Source organism: Hippopotamus amphibius, chromosome 8 (genome assembly GCF_030028045.1).
Source record: "Hippopotamus amphibius kiboko isolate mHipAmp2 chromosome 8, mHipAmp2.hap2, whole genome shotgun sequence".
Taxonomy (NCBI): Eukaryota; Metazoa; Chordata; class Mammalia; order Artiodactyla; family Hippopotamidae; genus Hippopotamus; species Hippopotamus amphibius.
This window is the reverse complement of record NC_080193.1, coordinates 93,678,025-93,696,863: the sequence shown is the minus strand read 5'-3', so window position 1 is coordinate 93,696,863 and position 18,839 is coordinate 93,678,025. Positions and strand designations below refer to the sequence as shown.

Below are 18,839 nucleotides of genomic sequence, written 5' to 3'. Positions count from 1 at the left end.
TTTAGATACCAGGGCTACACACATGAATTCACTTGGGGGCAGGGAGAGATTCCTCTGTAAAAAATAATTGAAAACCAATGGATTTCTTTTTTCTAAAAAGTCTAAACATTCTTTTTCTGTCTAGCTGTCATTAAAAAAAATTCAAAATGTTAATTGTTTAAGTATCACTTTCAGCTATACAGATAGAGATGAGGAAATTGAGACACAAAGCAAGAAGTCTAACCTAAGATCACATAGAAAAATGATTGTTTGACCAGAATCTAATTCTCCTAACTTCTATTCTGCTGCTTTATTCTGTAGCATTCCACAACAGCAGGGCTGCTGCTGCACTACCCATGGCTCAGCACTTTTCCCATTAAATTCTATGTGGCTGCTGCCCCCTGGAGTTGTGCCAAGCAACAGGCCTGCAAAACAACCATATTTAAAATGAAAACAACTATAAAACAATTACTACATGTTCAAAAAAGCACTTTAGAATTAGGCCCCCAAATATCCATATATTTCACCTCTATGTTATAAAAGTGAAACAGTTCTCTTCCCTCTTGAAAAATTAGTACAAATAGAAAGCACCAGTTGAAGTGTCAAATATTAAAACAAGAAAGTGGCTTTAAAGCTTTGATTAAAGCACTGGAAAGTAGGTCAATTTACTTAATAAACCTGTTAGAATTATCAACAACTTATAAAAAGCCAAATAAGACAAAATCTAAAGAGACCATAGAGCAATTCTGAAAAATAGAATTTTGGGGAAATAGCCTTCAAATACAAATTCTTTAGATTTAATAATCTATTTCATTTAGACAGGTACTCTTCTGACAGCGATGGTCTGTTAGAAAGCTTACATTATGTTTATTAACATACGTGTTCATGTTTTAAATATATCAATTAACTCATTACTGGGATGTATCTCAATATCACAGAAGACTTTAAAGTCATTTTTCAGAAAACTGCCATACAGTGGAGAAATAGAGAATACATTACATGCATTTCCCCCTCAGGCATGCAAGCCAAGTCACAAAGACACGGAGTGAGGTTGCTCAAGGTATTAAAAAGAAACTGGAGGAACAATGTCCCTACAATATATAATCCTGATTTGAACCACCTGGCTATGTCCTCTGTCACACTTAACCACACAATGGGTAGGCAAAATCCCCTTCAAATTATGTAGGAAAGCTACAGTTTCAGGAAACAATGATCTAAGATCTTTTTTATTAAAAAAAAGAAAAGAAAATTGAGGGATTATTTGTCATTACAAACTGTAAATTTCAGTCAGTAGAAATACTAGAAAGCATGAAAGGTAAGGTTTTACTTTAACTGCCTAATATTTATAATAATTCAGAAAATGAGTGTTAGATAAAGATGCAATTTGGTTCCATATGGTCAAATGTAACATAGCAGAACATTTCTAAAATGATATAACCTGGAGAAAAGTTTATAATTTGATTAAATTCTACCCTGCATCCATACTCAGTAGATCACTGTCAAAGATAACAATGGAATATGCTTGGCAATTAACTTATGTAGAACAGCTATTGTCTTAAACATTCATAAGCTAATTTCAATGTAAATATTAACATCTCATTCTATAAAGCAGTATTTCTCAAAGGGATGAAATCAAACAGCAAGTGCCAACAAGTGTGTAGGTGACAGACACCTTTTTTGATCATTTGCTTCATTTATGTTACAGGCACTTACAATTTACACATGGATATCCAATAGCAGCAGGACACTGTAAAATAAAGCAAATACTTGTTGCTATTTTTAATATATCCTAAATATTCTTAATAACTAGATTGAAATAATACTAACAACAATACCACTCTAAAAAACTGCCATGTTTAAGGCATTCTAATTCAATTTATTTTCTAAAATGTGCACCTTACATAGTCATTAATCTCAAAGTGACTCTAATCACAAACCATCAGAGAATATTTAGGTAGAGTGTATTTCCTTACATCCCCAGCGTTTTTTTAATGGCAGTAGTCTACCTTCCTTCTTTGGTCAAGAGGGGAAAAGAGGGAAAAAGAAAGGGAAAAGGGGACCTCTTTGTAGAAAGATCTGGCCTTGGAGTCAGGGTTTTTGAGATGTGCTAGTGATCTTGGATCGATGCCTTTTTATTTTCTTTCAGGAATAAATCTGAGCAATGGAATGGCTTGCGATTGTCCAGCTAACCAGCCATATCAGATTTATCAGAAAGAAAGAATGAAACCTGGCTCAGAGGACTCCTGCAGTGGCTGAGTGGCAGGTTGCTGGGAAAGACACACACAGAAAGAATACCCTTAGTGATGATGTGGAAAATATATATTCATATGTGTAAACTCAATCAATAATAAGATGTAAAGAAAGAATCTATAGTAATGGAAAGGGTGAATGCATAAGACAGATGATAAATAGCACTTCTATTTAAGAACCAAAGGGATGAAAGCTCATGAATACTAAATATTTGAATCCATAAAGTTAAGGAGAAAATATGACTTTTCCTCAAATGAATGCAAACTCCAAAAATCAGCCAATGCAAACTTAGTGTTTTCAGGTTAGAGCAAAACATACGTAAATCTTCCATGAAGTGCATGCCCTGGTAAATATTCCAATATAATTTCTTAATTAAGACATATAGTGACTAAATGAAAATTATACATATAAAGAAGTACATACCTTGATTTTCAAAAAATTTGACTTTCTATGCATATATGATTAAAACAATAAAAGTAGTTTAGTTTAAGAGAAAAAAATCAGAAATCAAGGAATCATGACACAACCAGAGTCATTCAATTTTATCATATCAGTCCACATTATAGTATTTTCAAGTGATTTGCAGTCACAATAACAGTTATAAATTTATTTGGAAGCATTCTGAAAGAAAATAATTATACCTTATTCTAAAAGAATTTCAAAATTGAAAGAAAAAAACAGAAACCGTGCCCATGGGTGTGCTTACAGTATAAACATATAGGGAGAGAACTGATTATTTTTTGAAATTATGTTGGACATCTTTTCATCATTTAAGCTTTATTCACCTTTTTCTTCTCAAATGTTAAAAAAAACTAATTTGGGAGATATATCTTAAATATGTACAAAGCATATATGTTCTTTTACAGAATGAAAAGCAGAGACTAGTTACTTGCAAATAAAAAAATGGGAATTGAACTTGTTCATCACATATCTACTAAGGTATATAAGAGCATCACTTCAGTACTACTACATTTATATACATATATTGTATTTCAACACATAGGTGATACTGATGATTTTTCCATCATACCAGAAAGACAGAAATTTTGGAATTGTTCCTTTTGGTGGTAAAGTCTTTATAACAGCCGTATCAAGGACCTCTGACTATAATATTTCTAGATAAATCACTGGAAATGAGACAAAGTCCTTCAGAATTATTTTTTTAAAAAATCGTCTTTCTAAAGCGGATTTTTTTCCAAGCAAAAGAAGAGAAAAACAAAAAGAGGTCCTCTTCAGCTACAATTATTTTAATAAACATCTTAGATCTATACAACAGAATTTTGCCCCTCCCATATTGTTATTCTGTTCACATAGAGCAGTAAATAAGGTGCATTCCTTCTGCTTAAGAAATTAGCATTTCAAAAATATGCCACTTTCCCCTGAACTCCAAGCGTGTCTAATAATGCGAGAAGCAGATTGTCTTCCCTCGTTTCCTTAATTTGTTTCATCTAAAAGCAATTCACTCAACATCTTGTCGCCCTCTGGCAGCTTAGTTTACTTATCCGCACTTAATTTCTCATTTGGACCAAAACAAACTCCTCCAAACTGCTACTGACTGCTAACCGCGAGACGGAAGACGCGCAATATGTATTTACTTGGGAACATACAGCCATACGTACATGGCAACAAACATACACAGAGTCTCACTCATACCCCAAAATGTAACTTGGCCTTATAAAAGCACTACATTAAAACCAGCTGAACTTTCCCCGCCAGGTGCGGCAGGGTGGGGGTGGGGAAGATGAAAAAAAATTAGTCCCGGGGGCATTTACAGTTTCCAGTGGATCACCTTAGCATGCGTGTTGCAATTATACCAGGGATGCACCCGAGAGCTTTTCTTTGTGCGGCCCTTTCATCTAGATCACTTTGTGTTTTGAACAAGTAAGGCTCGCCTTTGTGCCCCCAGAATTTCAAGTACAGAGTCACACACGGAACAACAATGGCACGCTAATCCTCGCGCTCTAAATGGGCTCACTTGTGGGTCTGACAATTCACGGGGGGAAGCGAGAAGAGACCAGGGAGGGCGCGAGCCGGTGTCGCCTGAGACGAGGAAGAGGACAGCTGCAGAACTAATTTGGATTACATTCCTTGCAGAAATTCTGAAAAGGGCTTTTCGGCATAGCTCAACCCCGAGCCGCACAGTTAATACCCAATTGCTGCGGACTCGGAGCCGGGTCCCCCAGCGGCTGAGGCTGCACCAGACAGCCCCCAGTAGGTCGCCCTGTAGAAATTCCTCTCGGCTAAGCCTGCGTGTCAGTCGCAACTGCTTTTGAATGGGTCAATGTGCATAATCAACCCATTGAGGGGAAATATGAAGGGACTCGGAGTGGGGAGGGAGATAAAAAGGGATGTATCTAAGAGGCCGCTTGGAATCTCAAGTCCGTGTTGGTGTAATGCCGGAGGTGGCTGGAGCTCGGGACCTGGTATGCATGAAGAATTTCGGAGTAATTGGGAGGGTGCAAACGGCCAATACAAACGGCGCACACTGTGCCATTCGAAGGTCATTCTGAAAGGCTCGAGGGTTGTAACTTGTTATTTACTAGGCGAGGAGGGGGAGGCGGCGGCGGGGGCGGAGCGGGAAAACTACAGCGCACTGTTTTCTCGGTGAGGTCAGAAGGACACCCTCGCGGGCCTGAAGCTCTCCCTCTCGCCACTCCCAGGGGCTTTATCTTCTCTAGCTCCCTCCCACGCTCCCGCGACCAGCCCCGGATGGTTCCGGAAATCTCCTCGGCTCTCCAAAAGGCCCCCCTTGGCCGCGTCAGTCACCGGTTTTCCTTAGCCCTTTCCTGTCCCACTTTCATCCCCAGGAAACTCCAGTGTCAGAAACTTTGAGCACCCCTCGCACTGCAGGTGCTGTCACTGGCCCTGCGGGCCGCGGCGCGCCGGCCCCACCGCGCTGCCTCTCGGGGGCCAGTTAGCCTCCTGCCCGGCGGGGAACCCGGGGCGCGAGCTCTCCGGCCAACAGTGGCCGCGCACCCAGCGCAGCCGCGCCCGCCTCGGGTTCAATCAATTCGCGTGACGGGTCGGCACGGCAGCCGCGCCGGGCAGTAAACAGAAGTTGGAGGGACTCCGGCCAATAGCAAGTTGAACTACAGGAAGAACTCTTCCTGGAGCCAAACACAGAAACCGACGGGAAGGCCGGGCTCCCGGCTCACGTATGTCAAGCCATTTTCTTTCAGAGGTCAGGCAGGCAAGCGAGCTCCCCTCTAGTTAACGGGGCGAGGGCTGGGGACGCCGGCCGAGGAGGCCTAGCGTGCTGGGCCCCCGGGCCGAGGCGCGTCCTCCCGCCGCGCTCCGGCTCCCAGGCTGGGCTCGAGTCGGGTCTGACCCCGCAGGCTCGGGCGGCCAGGGGCGCAGCGGCCGCGGGCAGCACACACAGGTGCAAAGCCCGCTCTCGGAGCTCCTCGCTCTACAGCCCTCCCGCTCACCGGAGCCCAGCTGCCGCTCCCACCCCCACCTCCGCCCCCGGGACCCCTGTCCTTCCCCGGCCCGGGCGGGGAGCGCTTCTCCGAGGCTTCTCCCCTCGGAGGGGGCCGAGACCCAGAGAGAGGCGTCCCCTCGTACTCCGGCTTTGCGTCTCCCACGTCCCGCACAACAGGCGCCACCAGAAGGGATCCCGCTTAGGGAAGGAGGCTCACAGAAAACGCGCGAGAAAGAAAGAAGGGGTGAAGAAGAAAAGGGGCGCAAAGTGATGTTTCGCGATACATAAAACACAGGCACACGCAGAGGGGAAGTTTGGGGACAGAAAGAGGAGCGAACGAAAAGCCAAGGAAGGGAGGGGTCCCTCCACGTCCGGGAGCGAGCGGGTCGCCGGCTGGGCGAAGGGGGCGAGGGAGCCACCCGGCGCAGCTCTGCCGGCAGCAGCAGGTTCGACCACGCGAGCGCGAGAAGGACCGCGCGACCCACCTGACTGAGAAGCGCTGGGCTGGACGGTCCCCGCCGCCACGAGAAGGCTCAGCCAGACCCACAGTCCTGTCGCCAGCTTCATTTTTTGGAAGTCTCTGATGCCGTGCTGACAATTACATGTCCAAATGGCATATCCCCTTTCGGGCACGCGGAGGAGATCCCTCAGCCCAGCGCGCGTGGGGGCGCGAGGGGGACCGGCGCGCGCGGTGCAGCGGCTCCGAGCGCGGGCGACCGAGTCCGCGCCCGCGGGTCCAGGGCCGGGGCCCGGAGGAGGGGGAGAGGGTGCGCGCGAGGGTGCGCACGGGTGGGAGTGTGCTCGAGTGTGTGCGCGTGGTGCTCCCGGCCGGACCGGGCAGCTATTTCCCCGTGGGAGCCTCCGCTTTCTCGCTGCCTCCTCACTTTCTCGCGCTCTCTCACTGGTTGGTCAACAATAAAAAGGAAGGGTTCGGAAAAGGGTTTCCAAAAAAAGTTGATTGCAAACAGGCGGTAGGTTTCCGGCCTCTCCCCCGATCCGGACTCTGTTGGGCTCCCTTTTCAGTTTCCTTGCACCTCCAGTCCAAATTGGGAGGAGAGGGAGGGGTGGCGGGGGGAAGCTTCTCGCTTCACCCCCGATCCTGTCTTTCTTTTTTCCTGTCAGCTTTCCTCACACTTGTCCGGCGGCTGTGGTAATTAAAGCTCCGAGCGTCATTTCCAACGCTCCGCAATCTCCAGCTGCAGCCCCACAGAGAAATTAATAAGACTCGGTCCCGGAGGGAGAGGTGAAAAAAAAAAAAAAAAAAAAGGTGGGGGGGTGGATAAAACAACCCTCCACGCAACCAGGCTGGCTCCGCTCAGCCGCGCAAACCCCGCCCCCGCTCTGACCCAACTAGCCACGCCTTCCCCCCAAAGGGAAATCTTATTGGTTCAGCCACTCCCCAAAATCGTGGGCTTCTGGAGTTGGGAAAACACCTGTCAGGGAGCTGGAGCCCAGTGGTGGGGGCGGGGGAAGCTGGATTTAAAGGGCTCACCCGAGGCCACAGACTGAAACAGAGGCCCCCCGGACAGCTGATCCGCAGAGTGCTCAGACCACTGGAGGGATACTTGCAGAAAAGATTTTTTTAAAACAAAAAAGTCACCACTTACTCCATTGCCCCACGGTGCTCATCCACAGACTAGACTTGCCCTAGAAATAGAAGAAAATATTGCCTCAGTCATAAAGGCTCTCCCCCTTCCTACTCCCTCATGCTTCACACTCAGTAGTTTAAAAGCTAGTTCAGTAATTGTTAGCATGCGCAGAATAGGTAGTCCTGGGGATCTAAGCACCCTTCTTTCCCCAGCTATACAGTCTCTCCCACCCTTCCCACCCTCCCAAACTGACCAAATTAAAATTCCACATTTGTAGAGCTGCATCCTTAGATTTTTAGACTTTACAGGTCATTTCATCTTTTCCTTCGACTCTCAGACAACTTGGTTTGGGGTTCATTTTCCTTAAGCAGATTCCAGTCCAAAGCTACTAATTTGGTTCTAAAGGGCTAGAAATGGGCCCAGGCCTGAGTTTGTTTAATCTGAGATAAGAAGGCAATGTCAGGACATAACCAACCTCAAATGATTAGATTTATTCTACAGTGGACCCAGCTTTAGTTCCTTTCCATGTTCTCACCCTGCCAGTTCACACTTCCCAACCCCCAGAGGTCACTGCTAGCTATAGGAGTTTCTGGAGTCTTCTTCATCTAAAATATCTGGCATTGGGTCATATCATTGTACATAGCCCTTGCTTTTTACAGCTCTGAAACTGTACCCTGGACAGAGGCCAGAACCTCCTGAAGGTAAGAGGTTATTGGTTTGCTATTTGCACAGGCATTCTATGTATGAATTATTTTCCTTTTTCAGTTTCTCTAGAAGCAGCAAATACATAAAGTATCAGGGGAGCTTGAAAATTAAGGCACCCTACCTCCTCACTCATCATTTGAGACCTTCCTATTCCTCCCCCACATCTTTTATCTATAGCTTTGTCCCTTAAGACTTTCCATGGAGCTAGAACAGAGAAAAACAGCAGTTTTATCCCAGAGGCCTGAAGCCTTCCCTTTCTTAGGCCCACAGCAAGTAACAGGCACAGAGAGGAGGCCAAACAAGCTGAGCATGCTGCTTTACCCAGAAGCAGTGTACGGCCAGGAGAAACTAAGCCTAGAGCAGGTGACAGTGACTTGACCAGAGTGGTACTAATTGCAGCAGAAGTGTGCATACTGTTCTTTGGCATTATCTTTGCTGTCTGTTTTTATCACCCTCTGCTCTTTCTTTTCTTTCATTCAATCTTTTTACTCCCCTTTCCTTAAATCCCCTTCTGTTCCTTATAATGACTCTCAAACACCTCTCTTCCATGAAAGCTACTTCTTTTTAAAATTTCCATCTGTTCCCAGAAAAGCAACTTAAATGATTTTTTTTTAAAGTATAGCTTTTGGAAAGTTTAAACTTATTTATTAAAATGGTCTTGTTTCTGATAACAATTATTTTGTAACTGAAGAAATAGATTGCGTATTTTAGCTTAAATTGAGGGAAAAATCAACTACTCTGATTATATTAAGTTTTTTTTTTCTACTTGTGTCTACTGTGATAGTTTTTACTCCCCTGTCAATTTTATAGCTCTTTTGTGGCAGGAACTCTTCTATACACCTTGGTTTCAATCATGCATCTAAAATAACTCTCGGCAAAAGAGGGATTTCAATTGGTATTCGTAGGTTAAAAAATTGTCTATATTTTTTTGGATCCTAGACAGCTTATACAAGGTATCCACCAGTTACATTACCTGACACACCCATGATTTGCTTCTAATTTTTGATTTGTTCTGCCGTGATCCCATTTTCCTGATTCTAACTGATTGAAACAATGATTGATACTGGCCAAAGTTGGGTATCTGACCACCAGGCTATAAAATGAATTGGCATGAAAGCCCTACTCAACAAAAGCATCCTATTCAGTGTTTGACTAGTCTACTCAGAGTCTAGCTCAAATAATTTGAATATAAGACCCCAGAGATTTAGATAGGAGGTGATACCCTGTGTGGGCACTTTTTGTGTCTACTTTCATTTGCTTCCCATCTCAACTGAGTCATTCTAAGTGTGACCACTCAAAATACTAAGTTAGACCAGTCAAAATGCCTTGGTCACTATTGATCGGATGAGAGATGGTCACTCCCATGAATCTCTTCCCTGGGATTTTTGTGCAAGGGGAAGAAAGAATTTGTATTTAGTCATTCCCTGGTTGCTTTTGAGATATAAAAGTCTGGCCTGTCTGAGCTGGCCTGTCTATATTTCTTTCTACATAGGGATGACCAGGCTGCAGTGAGAAAGAATGAAGTTGCCATTTGAAAGGAGCAAAGGGTCAGGTAGGTGTTGAGAATATTCAGGCTGTTCCTGTGGCGTTGTTGTTCAAATCCCCCTCTTCCTTAAGCTAGTTCAATTTTGTTACCTGAAGCCAGAATAGCATGAAATAGTAAAAGAACTTCTCTAACTTGTGTGAGATCATATAGGCCATCATGCCCCTTGAAGAAGAAATCTTGATAAGACTCATACTGTTCAGTTTCCCTTCCCAGTTTCTCATGCTTTCCCTTGGTTTAAGTCATAATCCCAACAGAGAAATTCCTTTGGCCTTTGCTGCTCCCCATTTCCTCTTCTTCACTTCATTTGTTCCATTAGTGATAGAATTCAAGGAGAGTCTTGACATCATAAGTGGCAGGATACTACTGGTAGGAGAAAGAAACACATTGATCTCAGAGTTCAATGTTGAAGTAGATACCTAACTTTGTCCCAAAGTTTTGTGGTTCACTCCAATCCTCAGCTTGTTTCTAAGACTTCCCTAAAGGTGCTTTAGACATTTTGCTGTTGGCCACAAATATAAATTTGGGACAAATATCAACTAAGAAAACAGGACCCTATCATAAATCATTTATCTTCTCCTGAACATTTAAAAATAAATATAGGATTCTAATTCCCCTCTCTAGCCATCATCATCTTCCTCAACATCTTTCTCAGGTACCTGGTGATCACAAGCAACTCACTTCATAGACTTGAACTCTCTGCCTCATCTTTAAAGGAAGGAATTGTTATGTTCCAAATCCAAGACTTCATGAGTCTGTGATTTACTGATCACCTACTAAGTGCAAGTCATAATTTCCACAGACTTAATTTGTTTCGTATATTCTTTCCCTTTTTCCCTACTCATCCATACACACATCTGGAGCACCAACACAGCCACATCTTAAGATGCCTTAGGAAAATATCCAAATACCTTTACTACTGTATTACTGTGAACTGCTCAAAACTCTTGTTCTTTACTATTCTAACAGCCAAGAAATTTTGGTAGATACTAATCAGGTTCAGTATTATGATGATCAAGCAGATGACAGATGCAGTGTTGGTGCCTTTTGTTTGGTTGGTTTTTGTTTATTAACTAGCACTTGAAATAACATCTTTGCTCTTAACCCTCAGAGTTCTGAAATGCTCTGATATTTTGGCGAAGTTCAGTGTCTCAATGCTAAAATAAAATCTTTAAAAGATCAAAGATTTTTAAAATTCATAAACGTACACATTAAAGAAATGTTTTTGTTATTTTAGTTAATTTAATATTCAAAGAGGACCTTCCCAAGAATATTTTGGTTTTGGCTAGTAAATGTTTTCTTTTATGTGCACGATTAAGCCTTAATTTTTCAAGTGCTAAGGAGGAGTGACTGAATGTAAATAAATCAAATCTGTGTTGCTTTTATGTCCATTCATCAGTGTCTGTCCAAGTCCTTACAGACATTTTTGGTTTGTGGTTGAAACTGCAAAACAATTTCAGCTCTGTGGCCAGAGTAGTCTTTTGCAAAGAAGTTATGCAAAAATGATTTTTTTCTAGCAAAGCCTTTTCCTGTTGTGTATCTGCTTTATATATTTTCTTCAACTAAGTTCTTTGTCCCACATAGCTTTTTCTATTGCTTTGTAAGCTTAAAAACAAAGTAAACCTTCAGTAACAGTTGACAATTGAAATCTAAGAAGAAAAGGGACATTTCTATTTTTGCAGGTCCATATATTTACAAATAAGTTAACTTAGGTTACTTATCAAGGCTATGATTCTACCTGGCCTGAAATCTGAGCCAAGATAAAATTTATTAGTTACTTTTTCAGGTAGCCTCTTATGTTGCATTTTCCTCCTTTTGTATTCTTAACTTGGCAAAGAGCTTGCTCATGTTATGCTTAAAATACAGATTTCTCAAAAGAATCTGAAGTTACGTTTGCCATACATACAAAAATGGATGTTATTCTCACTAAGGTCACAAAGAGTTCTTAGAATTTTTCTTGAACATCTGCTACATAGTGAACTAAAGTCATAATTTAGAAATCATGTATTTTTTTCTCAGGTTTGTATAGGTATGGATGAATCTTCAAAGCTTCAGACAAAAGGTTCTAATTGTTTAGAAAGGGTCCTAAATTTGTTGAGTCTTCTTCTCTCAACACATTAATAGCCTAGTACCTCCTTGCCCAATCAATTACCTCTCAGCATAACCAGTTTCCGTTTCCTTTTTTGGATATTCCAATTCTCTTGGTACCTACCCTTCCCCAGGCTCTCTTTACCTTTGAAAATCTGTTAGGAGGCCCAAGACATCTGGTAGGTTCTCTTCTTGGTCCTGGCTTTGAATGTATCACAATCTTCTACATTCCCAGGTTATATAACACAGAAGATATTCCATGTTTTGAAACATTTAATATACTACAATTCACCAGTAGAGAGGGCCCAGCAGGGAAGCTATCAGAATTACTGAATCTCACAAAGCAGTAGCAAAAAAATTACAATGAAGAAATGGCAGAGTATTCCCTGACGGTCCAGTGGTTAGAACTCGGTGCTTTCACTGCCAGAGTCTGGGTTCAATCCCCGGTCAAGGAGCTAAAATCCCCCAAGCTGCATGGTGCAGCCAAAAAAAAAAAAAAATAGGAAACAATTGCAAAAGTTAAACTTTTCATCACATTTGATGGCAAGGAAGAATGCACTAATAAAAGGATGTATGGTGGTATTTACGTATTTTCTACAGAAGGATAGTTATTAATTTATATTGATCAATCTATAAATGTTTTCCCTTTTGGCTTGCCATTAAGGTACATAAAGATGCTAGAAAAACAAACACTAGTTGGTATATCTTTGCTTCTGAGGTCTTAGATTTTCATTTAAGAAATTCAATCATGAACATAGTTTGATTCCCATCCACCTTTGAAAATTTAAACTGCTGATACAACAAACATATTAGTAATATGCTACCACATCAAAGCAGTATGGCTTAAGAAACATACAAATGTTCCAAGAGCTGATAATATTAAACTCAGTGCAAATAGCAGGATTCAGTTAAGTTCTATTTAGATGGGGAAAGGTCTAGCTGGACAATATTTCAAATCTGAAGTAAGAATATCTACATCTACAAAAATAATCTTAGTAAGGAAAAAATCTAAAGCAATATAAACTTAGAGAAATATTTTTCGTTCAATGAAACTTTTACCTAACTATAATTGGGAACATTTAATTAAATAATTTTTAAACAACACAGATTTTCTCAAGTATACAGTCAGTTAAAATCATTGTATTTACAGTATGTAATGCTGTATTACATTACATACTGATCATTTCTGATTTTCCATCATCAGCCTTATTTACTTTTTTTTTTTTTTTTTTTTTTGGCCACGAGGCACGTGGGATCTTAGTTCCCAGACCAGGGATCAGACCCACACCCCTTGAAGTGAAAGCATGGAGAACTTCCCAGTGGACTGCCAGGGAAGTTCTAAGCCTAATTTACTTTTAAAATAAAACTAATTTAAAAACAATAGCTATTATTCGGTGTAAATAGTTGGATGAATAAACATTCCACTACATATTTCTTGTAATATTTGCTTATACTGTATAATGTTTTGCTATTGACAAACGTGTATTTTATGTATAGTTTCAATAAAATTATATTAACAAGTATTATTATATAAGGTAATAGTATTTATGTTAGCTGCTACATGCATACTGACTCCACATTCTTTCTATGTAGCTGTTTAGGGTAAACATTGATAGAGAAAAATGTTCTTTGTCTAATCAAATACTGGAAGAAAATAAAACAATTGTGATAATTTATTGTTGTCTATTAGAGTGAGATGGTAGCAGAGGCCTGCTTCATACAACTTAATTTGACTTTGTTAAGTGAATACTTTGAGATAAATGAAATTACTACTTGTCTTAGTGCATCTACTTATCACTCCATTTAGGAACTCCCCAACATACTGGAGATGTTACGCATTATACTAAAAATTTAATGATCATTGTAGATGTTGTTTGTCTCTCTAGTATTTCTTTTCAGAATATTGCTCTGAATACTGTCATCATGTCCTTTGAATCATAATCCTCATGGAATATTACATAAACAGCATGAATCAGTGATAGTATTTACCACTAAATCCAAAACTAACTTTCATTTGTCTTAACATGATTACATTTAAGTATAACTTTATCTTCTATTATTTGCTTTGAAATGAATATGTTAGTCACATATATTTACACATATGTATATGAATATAGCCATTATTTCACCTGAATTTTTGCTATAAAATGAAAACTCTTACTTTCTACTCTGAAATAATATACATTATATTGCCTTTTCCCAGTTTAGTATGACACTAACGTTTGTAAATTCCAAACTATGTAAAACAACTATACTCCAATAAAAATTAAAGAAAAAAGAAAAAAAATTCCAAACTAAATATTTCTAGATGTATGACTTCCTCCCTTTACACTTTCCCATTTTCCCCCCTCAAGAGATTATGTTTTTAAAAGAAAATAATTATACTTTTATTTTTAAATGAGAAAGGAAGAAAATAAAAACGAGGTTTTACTGTATTGAGCACTGCATTTCACCCTAGGTGAGGACAGCAGATATCAATGACAGCAGAGTGTTAATTACAAAGGCAACCAACAAGCAGACATAAAGGTATTATATTTTAAAACAGAAGGAAAAAAAATACGTTTCAGGTAATTGAAATATTTGATGCATATATGCAATTATACTATATATTCAAATTTATGACTTGAAAAGGGTCACCCTGATGAAACTCTCCTGCCTGTTTTCTAAATATGTTTGAAGTGAATGGAAATTCACTACTAATGTAAAATTGGTATTTTTTTGACCACATAAAAAAAATCAACATAGCTGGAAGATAAAAATAATTATTTCAAATATTTAAATAGGAACGGTGGCTCTATCAGCCTTTCAGTAAACAATGACTAATGGTGCTGGCTAAAACTACACCTTCAAGATTGGAAGGCACACATCCCAAAAAGATACTGAGGTTGGTTCCCACTCCTGTGGCCTTCACTGTACATTAATCAGAAGTGTTTGCTATGCAAATCTTGTCATACAAAGCAATTATGGTTGTTCCTAAACTGACCTCATGTTTATTTATTACTTCAGCTTTTTACTCCCAAACCTTGTCTGATCTTTTCAAACACACATAATTTTTATGTTGTTTCTTAAAGATACACAATACAGTGATTTTTAATTTATTTGTTCCTAGTGTAAGTGGAGAAGCTGTGTTACTCCCTCAATCTGCAATGCAGTGTTTAGTGAGTCTGAATAATATTCCACTGTCTGTTCATGCAAATTATTTCCACCCCAGGGTCTTTGTGAGGATGAAGAGTCTCTTCTAATCGCTTAAGGCCATGACACCTTGTTTAGTCTTACTCTGCAACATTAGCTGATAACTAATGGAGACTGTCAGCTACAGTACACTAAACAGAAAAAAAGAAAAAAGAAAAGTATTTTTATAACAGAGTAGTTGAAAGCAAAAGATACCAAAAAATTCATTGGTAACCGTTTATTTACATTTTTTCTCAACTTTACTTGCCCCCAGCAAGTGAACACTTGGAGAGAGATTACATTCATCAAGAAAAATAGTTTAAAAGCATAAATGCACCATCAATAATACCAGTAATGATCTTTAACTGGCTAATATTAGATTGCCACAGGAATTCCCATTTTGTGACTTTTGGTTGCGCAACAGTGGCATCCAGTGGCCAGATAATTGTTTCCATGACTAAAGTGTCATGGGAAGTTCACATGACCAGTACTAAATGCTTCAGATGTATCTAGCTTAAGCAAAGGAATTGACTAGGAAAAGCAAATCAAATGCCTTTGTTCCCAGAGCACCCCTGGATCAAGTCTAAATCATGAGATTTGACTCTGATGATTACTAAATACTGGTGATCTCTCTCCAACACCCTTTAATAACATCAATTTAGGATACCTATTAACTGTCTACTGCATATACTCACTTGGATTCCATAAACTATAACCTTGATATACTAGAAAACTTCCCTACAATGAATTACACACCAATTCTATGAAAAATATTCCACAAATTCAAAAGCTGTAAAACAATAGCTGATAATATGTGCTCAATGCTCATTTTGTACAAAATTGGTCTGATGAGCCCATGTATTAAATACAACCCCTAATAGTTGTACATAATTCATAAGTGCAGTCTGGAATCATGTTGTTATTACGGTGGTCTAATAAAGAGTCCTGGACCTAAAAGGTTTTTGCCGCAGAACTTCTATTTACTGGCAAGCTCAATAAATCCTCTGAACCCAGTGATATCTACCTCCCAGGGATTTATGAGGCTTAAATGTGATAAATAAAAAGCTTTCTGCACAGTCCTTGGTCCAGAGTAAGCACTCAATAATGAAGTAGCAAAAAACAAGCTCTGTACCCAGACTTCCTATATTCAAATGCTAGCTCTGGCACTTACAACCTATATGATCCGAGGTAAGTTATTTTCACAACTTGGGCTTCGGTTTTCCCATATATAATTAGGGGATAATAATATCTGCCTCCTAAATTTATAATGAGTTTTAAATGAAATAGTACGTTCAAATGTGTAGAATAGTTCCTGGCATATATAAAACACTCAATAAATATTTTCTGTTCAAAGTTGCAGTCTTTGTATACAAAAGAGAGCTTACTAAGAGCAATAGTAAGAAATGCTCTGTACTTATTCCCTGCGTTCTTAGCCCTGAACTGTTCCCTGTCTATGGCATCTATATGATTAATGACATATATTTCTCAAGTTGGCAAACCACAATGAGAAGTACAGTGTATGGAGATGGAACTTGATCAAAGCAAATCAGTAGCATCAAAGCAAGAACCTTAAAAAGTAAAGAGGACTGTTTGTTTCAGGAAAACGAAGGTGAGATGGAAGGAACCAGAATAGCCCGGGAGGAAAGGTAGAAATGTCCAAAACGCATCTGGTTGAGGAGAGAGAAAAAGAGAGAGAGAGAGGGAGAGAGACAGAGAGAGAGACAGAGAATCTGAAATTTAAGCGGTAATTGAACAAATACTTATTTTATAAGAATGCTTTCACATGCAACTTTGTTAAGTAAGACAAACCCGGATACTAGTTGCATTTTCCACTTTTGTGTTACCCCGTGTGATATAGTATCACAGCAATTTAGAACTGTTGGAAACTTAGATTTGCGAAAGTTTCATGAAGTACAGTTAACGACGAAATCACTAACACCACTCCTGTTCCCCTTACCTGCAAATACACTTTTTGGGGGGTATGTTAAAGGGCTCATGTTGATGATGTTCACATTTAGGTACCCTGGGAAGGTTCTTGGGAGTTTTAGCTGCTTAATTCCTCCCTGATTAGGCTTTAAGTGGCCTCTGCTGTTCTCTCTCGTCCTTCTTTCACCTCTATCCTCAGGGCAGATTAATTCCTACTTTCCTTGTGATATTTCAAGGAAACAAACATTAGAAAGGAATAACTTGTAGAATAATTATTTAAAATGCTCCCATAGCATACCGGGTATAGTCAAGGTTATTATTTGATTCTAATCTAGGTAATTACTTTTCAAGAAAAATATTTTATTTTGAAAAACTAAAAGACTATCAACATCCAAACAAGCCTGAGCAAGAGGCATGTTTGGCTACAATATAAGATGCTAAGTAAAGAGATCGGTGGAGCTGGGAGAACAGTCATTCCTAGAATAAAGTGTAAGAACTGAGCAAGCAAGGACTGGTCCAAGAGCAGTTGGACATAGATCTGTAGATCGAGGCACAGGGACTCAGTCCAGAAGCATAGAAGAGCAACTGTCCAAGACATTCCTTTCAGAAATCAAGCAAGAAAGGCAATCTTAGTCATGTTTGGTAGGTACTGCTCTACAGGTTATGTTCAGACAGTATAATTTGGTAGAACCTAGACTAAGGAAGGAAGCCTTCCCAGTTGGACCAAGAAGCCCCCTTTTTTTTCCTTCAAAATATACCATTTTGGAATGATCCACTGCTGGAAGTGTCACCATTATTGAAACATTCTTTGTGTTACTCATTTCTATATTCCTTATCTATTGAAATGAAATAGCCTGTAGAAATGAAAACATTAAATCAATAATCCCTGAGTAGAAACTTATTTCATCACCTGCTTTTCAACATATCAATAAAAGAAGAGGAGCTACTAACATAAAAGTAGTTTGGAGTCGATGAAAATTTTAAAAGGGGGAATTAAGGAGCACTTTAGGCAAACACAATTTTATTATTCAAAACAAATCTCCAAAGCTATCAGACTAAGCACATAAGCAGGCAATGCCCTGAGAACAGGTCAAATTCTTGGCCAACATTTTTTTTTTCCTAAAGGCTAGACTCAGTTTTACTTACAGAAGCTCTCTTATAAGTACAGAATTAGGCAAGCATTTATTAAGTGCTGATTCTGTATTGCTAATGCCGTCACTAACGAACAGAATGAGAAAGTGCAGTGATAAAATTGCCCTTCGTATCATACAGCTTGCAGCTGAAGAGCTCTATTACTTTGTCTTTGTCACCTGTAAGGAAAACAGCCACCAATAGTGGCTACTTTTTATTTTAAGAAGAATAGTAATAAGGAAACCTTTTAAATGTATATTATCTTCTCTGTATTTCTTTTCAACTGCAGTTTCAGGAAGTAGTATGAGGTTAAGGTATATAATAAGCTAAAATCAAAAAACTCAGAGTAGAAATCTATTCCATGGCCACTGGGATTTTTAAAACCCTGCACACTTAAGGTGACCCTGAAGCTGGGGAGATCCAGGCCAGGCTGAGGATTTTGGATCTCAATGTTCTCCCAAGCCCTTAGATCCTCCCCTGAAGCACCTCAATACAATGGTTTGATCTCCCAAATAAATAAATAAATAATAAAAATTAAGAAAGAAAAAACTACTGCACAAATCATTCAGGACAGGGGTGCTGCTTCTGTGTCTTTCGTGTACAATGGAACCCTATGCCAGGCAACAAAGAAATAAGAGATTGGCTAATAAACAGGCACTTCCCTTGTAGTCTCTCTCAAAGGGAAAGTGGTGGTTATTTAAGTATGCACTGTATTGAACAGGGCAATTCAATTGGAGAGAGCTTTATGGTAAAGAATTTTAAAAAGAAAAACATGTTTCTTGACTATTTAGAAATAGATATTTCTATTTTCAAGAGTGTCTTGATAACAGGTTGTGTGTGGGCTGTCAGCTTGCTTTGGCCTATTAAAGCATTCGTGATTCAGCATTCTTGGAAGAAAAACTGGGATGTAAAAAACCCTCAATAAATATTTTCAAAACACGAGAAATACAGAAACAAATTTGGCTGTCTTTTTTGTGAAACAGCTGGGGGAGAGAGACTACATTTAAAATTATGAGTCTAGATATTCCTTTTCTGT

The 18,839-nt window shown here is 39.7% G+C and overlaps 1 protein-coding gene across 1 annotated transcript in view; it reads right to left on the bottom strand.

The window, feature by feature from the left end:
• ERBB4 (erb-b2 receptor tyrosine kinase 4) overlaps positions 1-6,225 on the bottom strand; it is a 1,095,516-nt gene extending 1,089,291 nt beyond the window's left edge. The window contains exon 1 of the mRNA XM_057744756.1: positions 6,136-6,225. Within this exon, the coding sequence (XP_057600739.1) occupies positions 6,136-6,217 (82 nt within the window). The 5' untranslated portion in view covers positions 6,218-6,225. The remainder of the gene's footprint in view (positions 1-6,135) is intronic.
• Between the last annotated feature and the right edge of the window lie 12,614 nt (positions 6,226-18,839).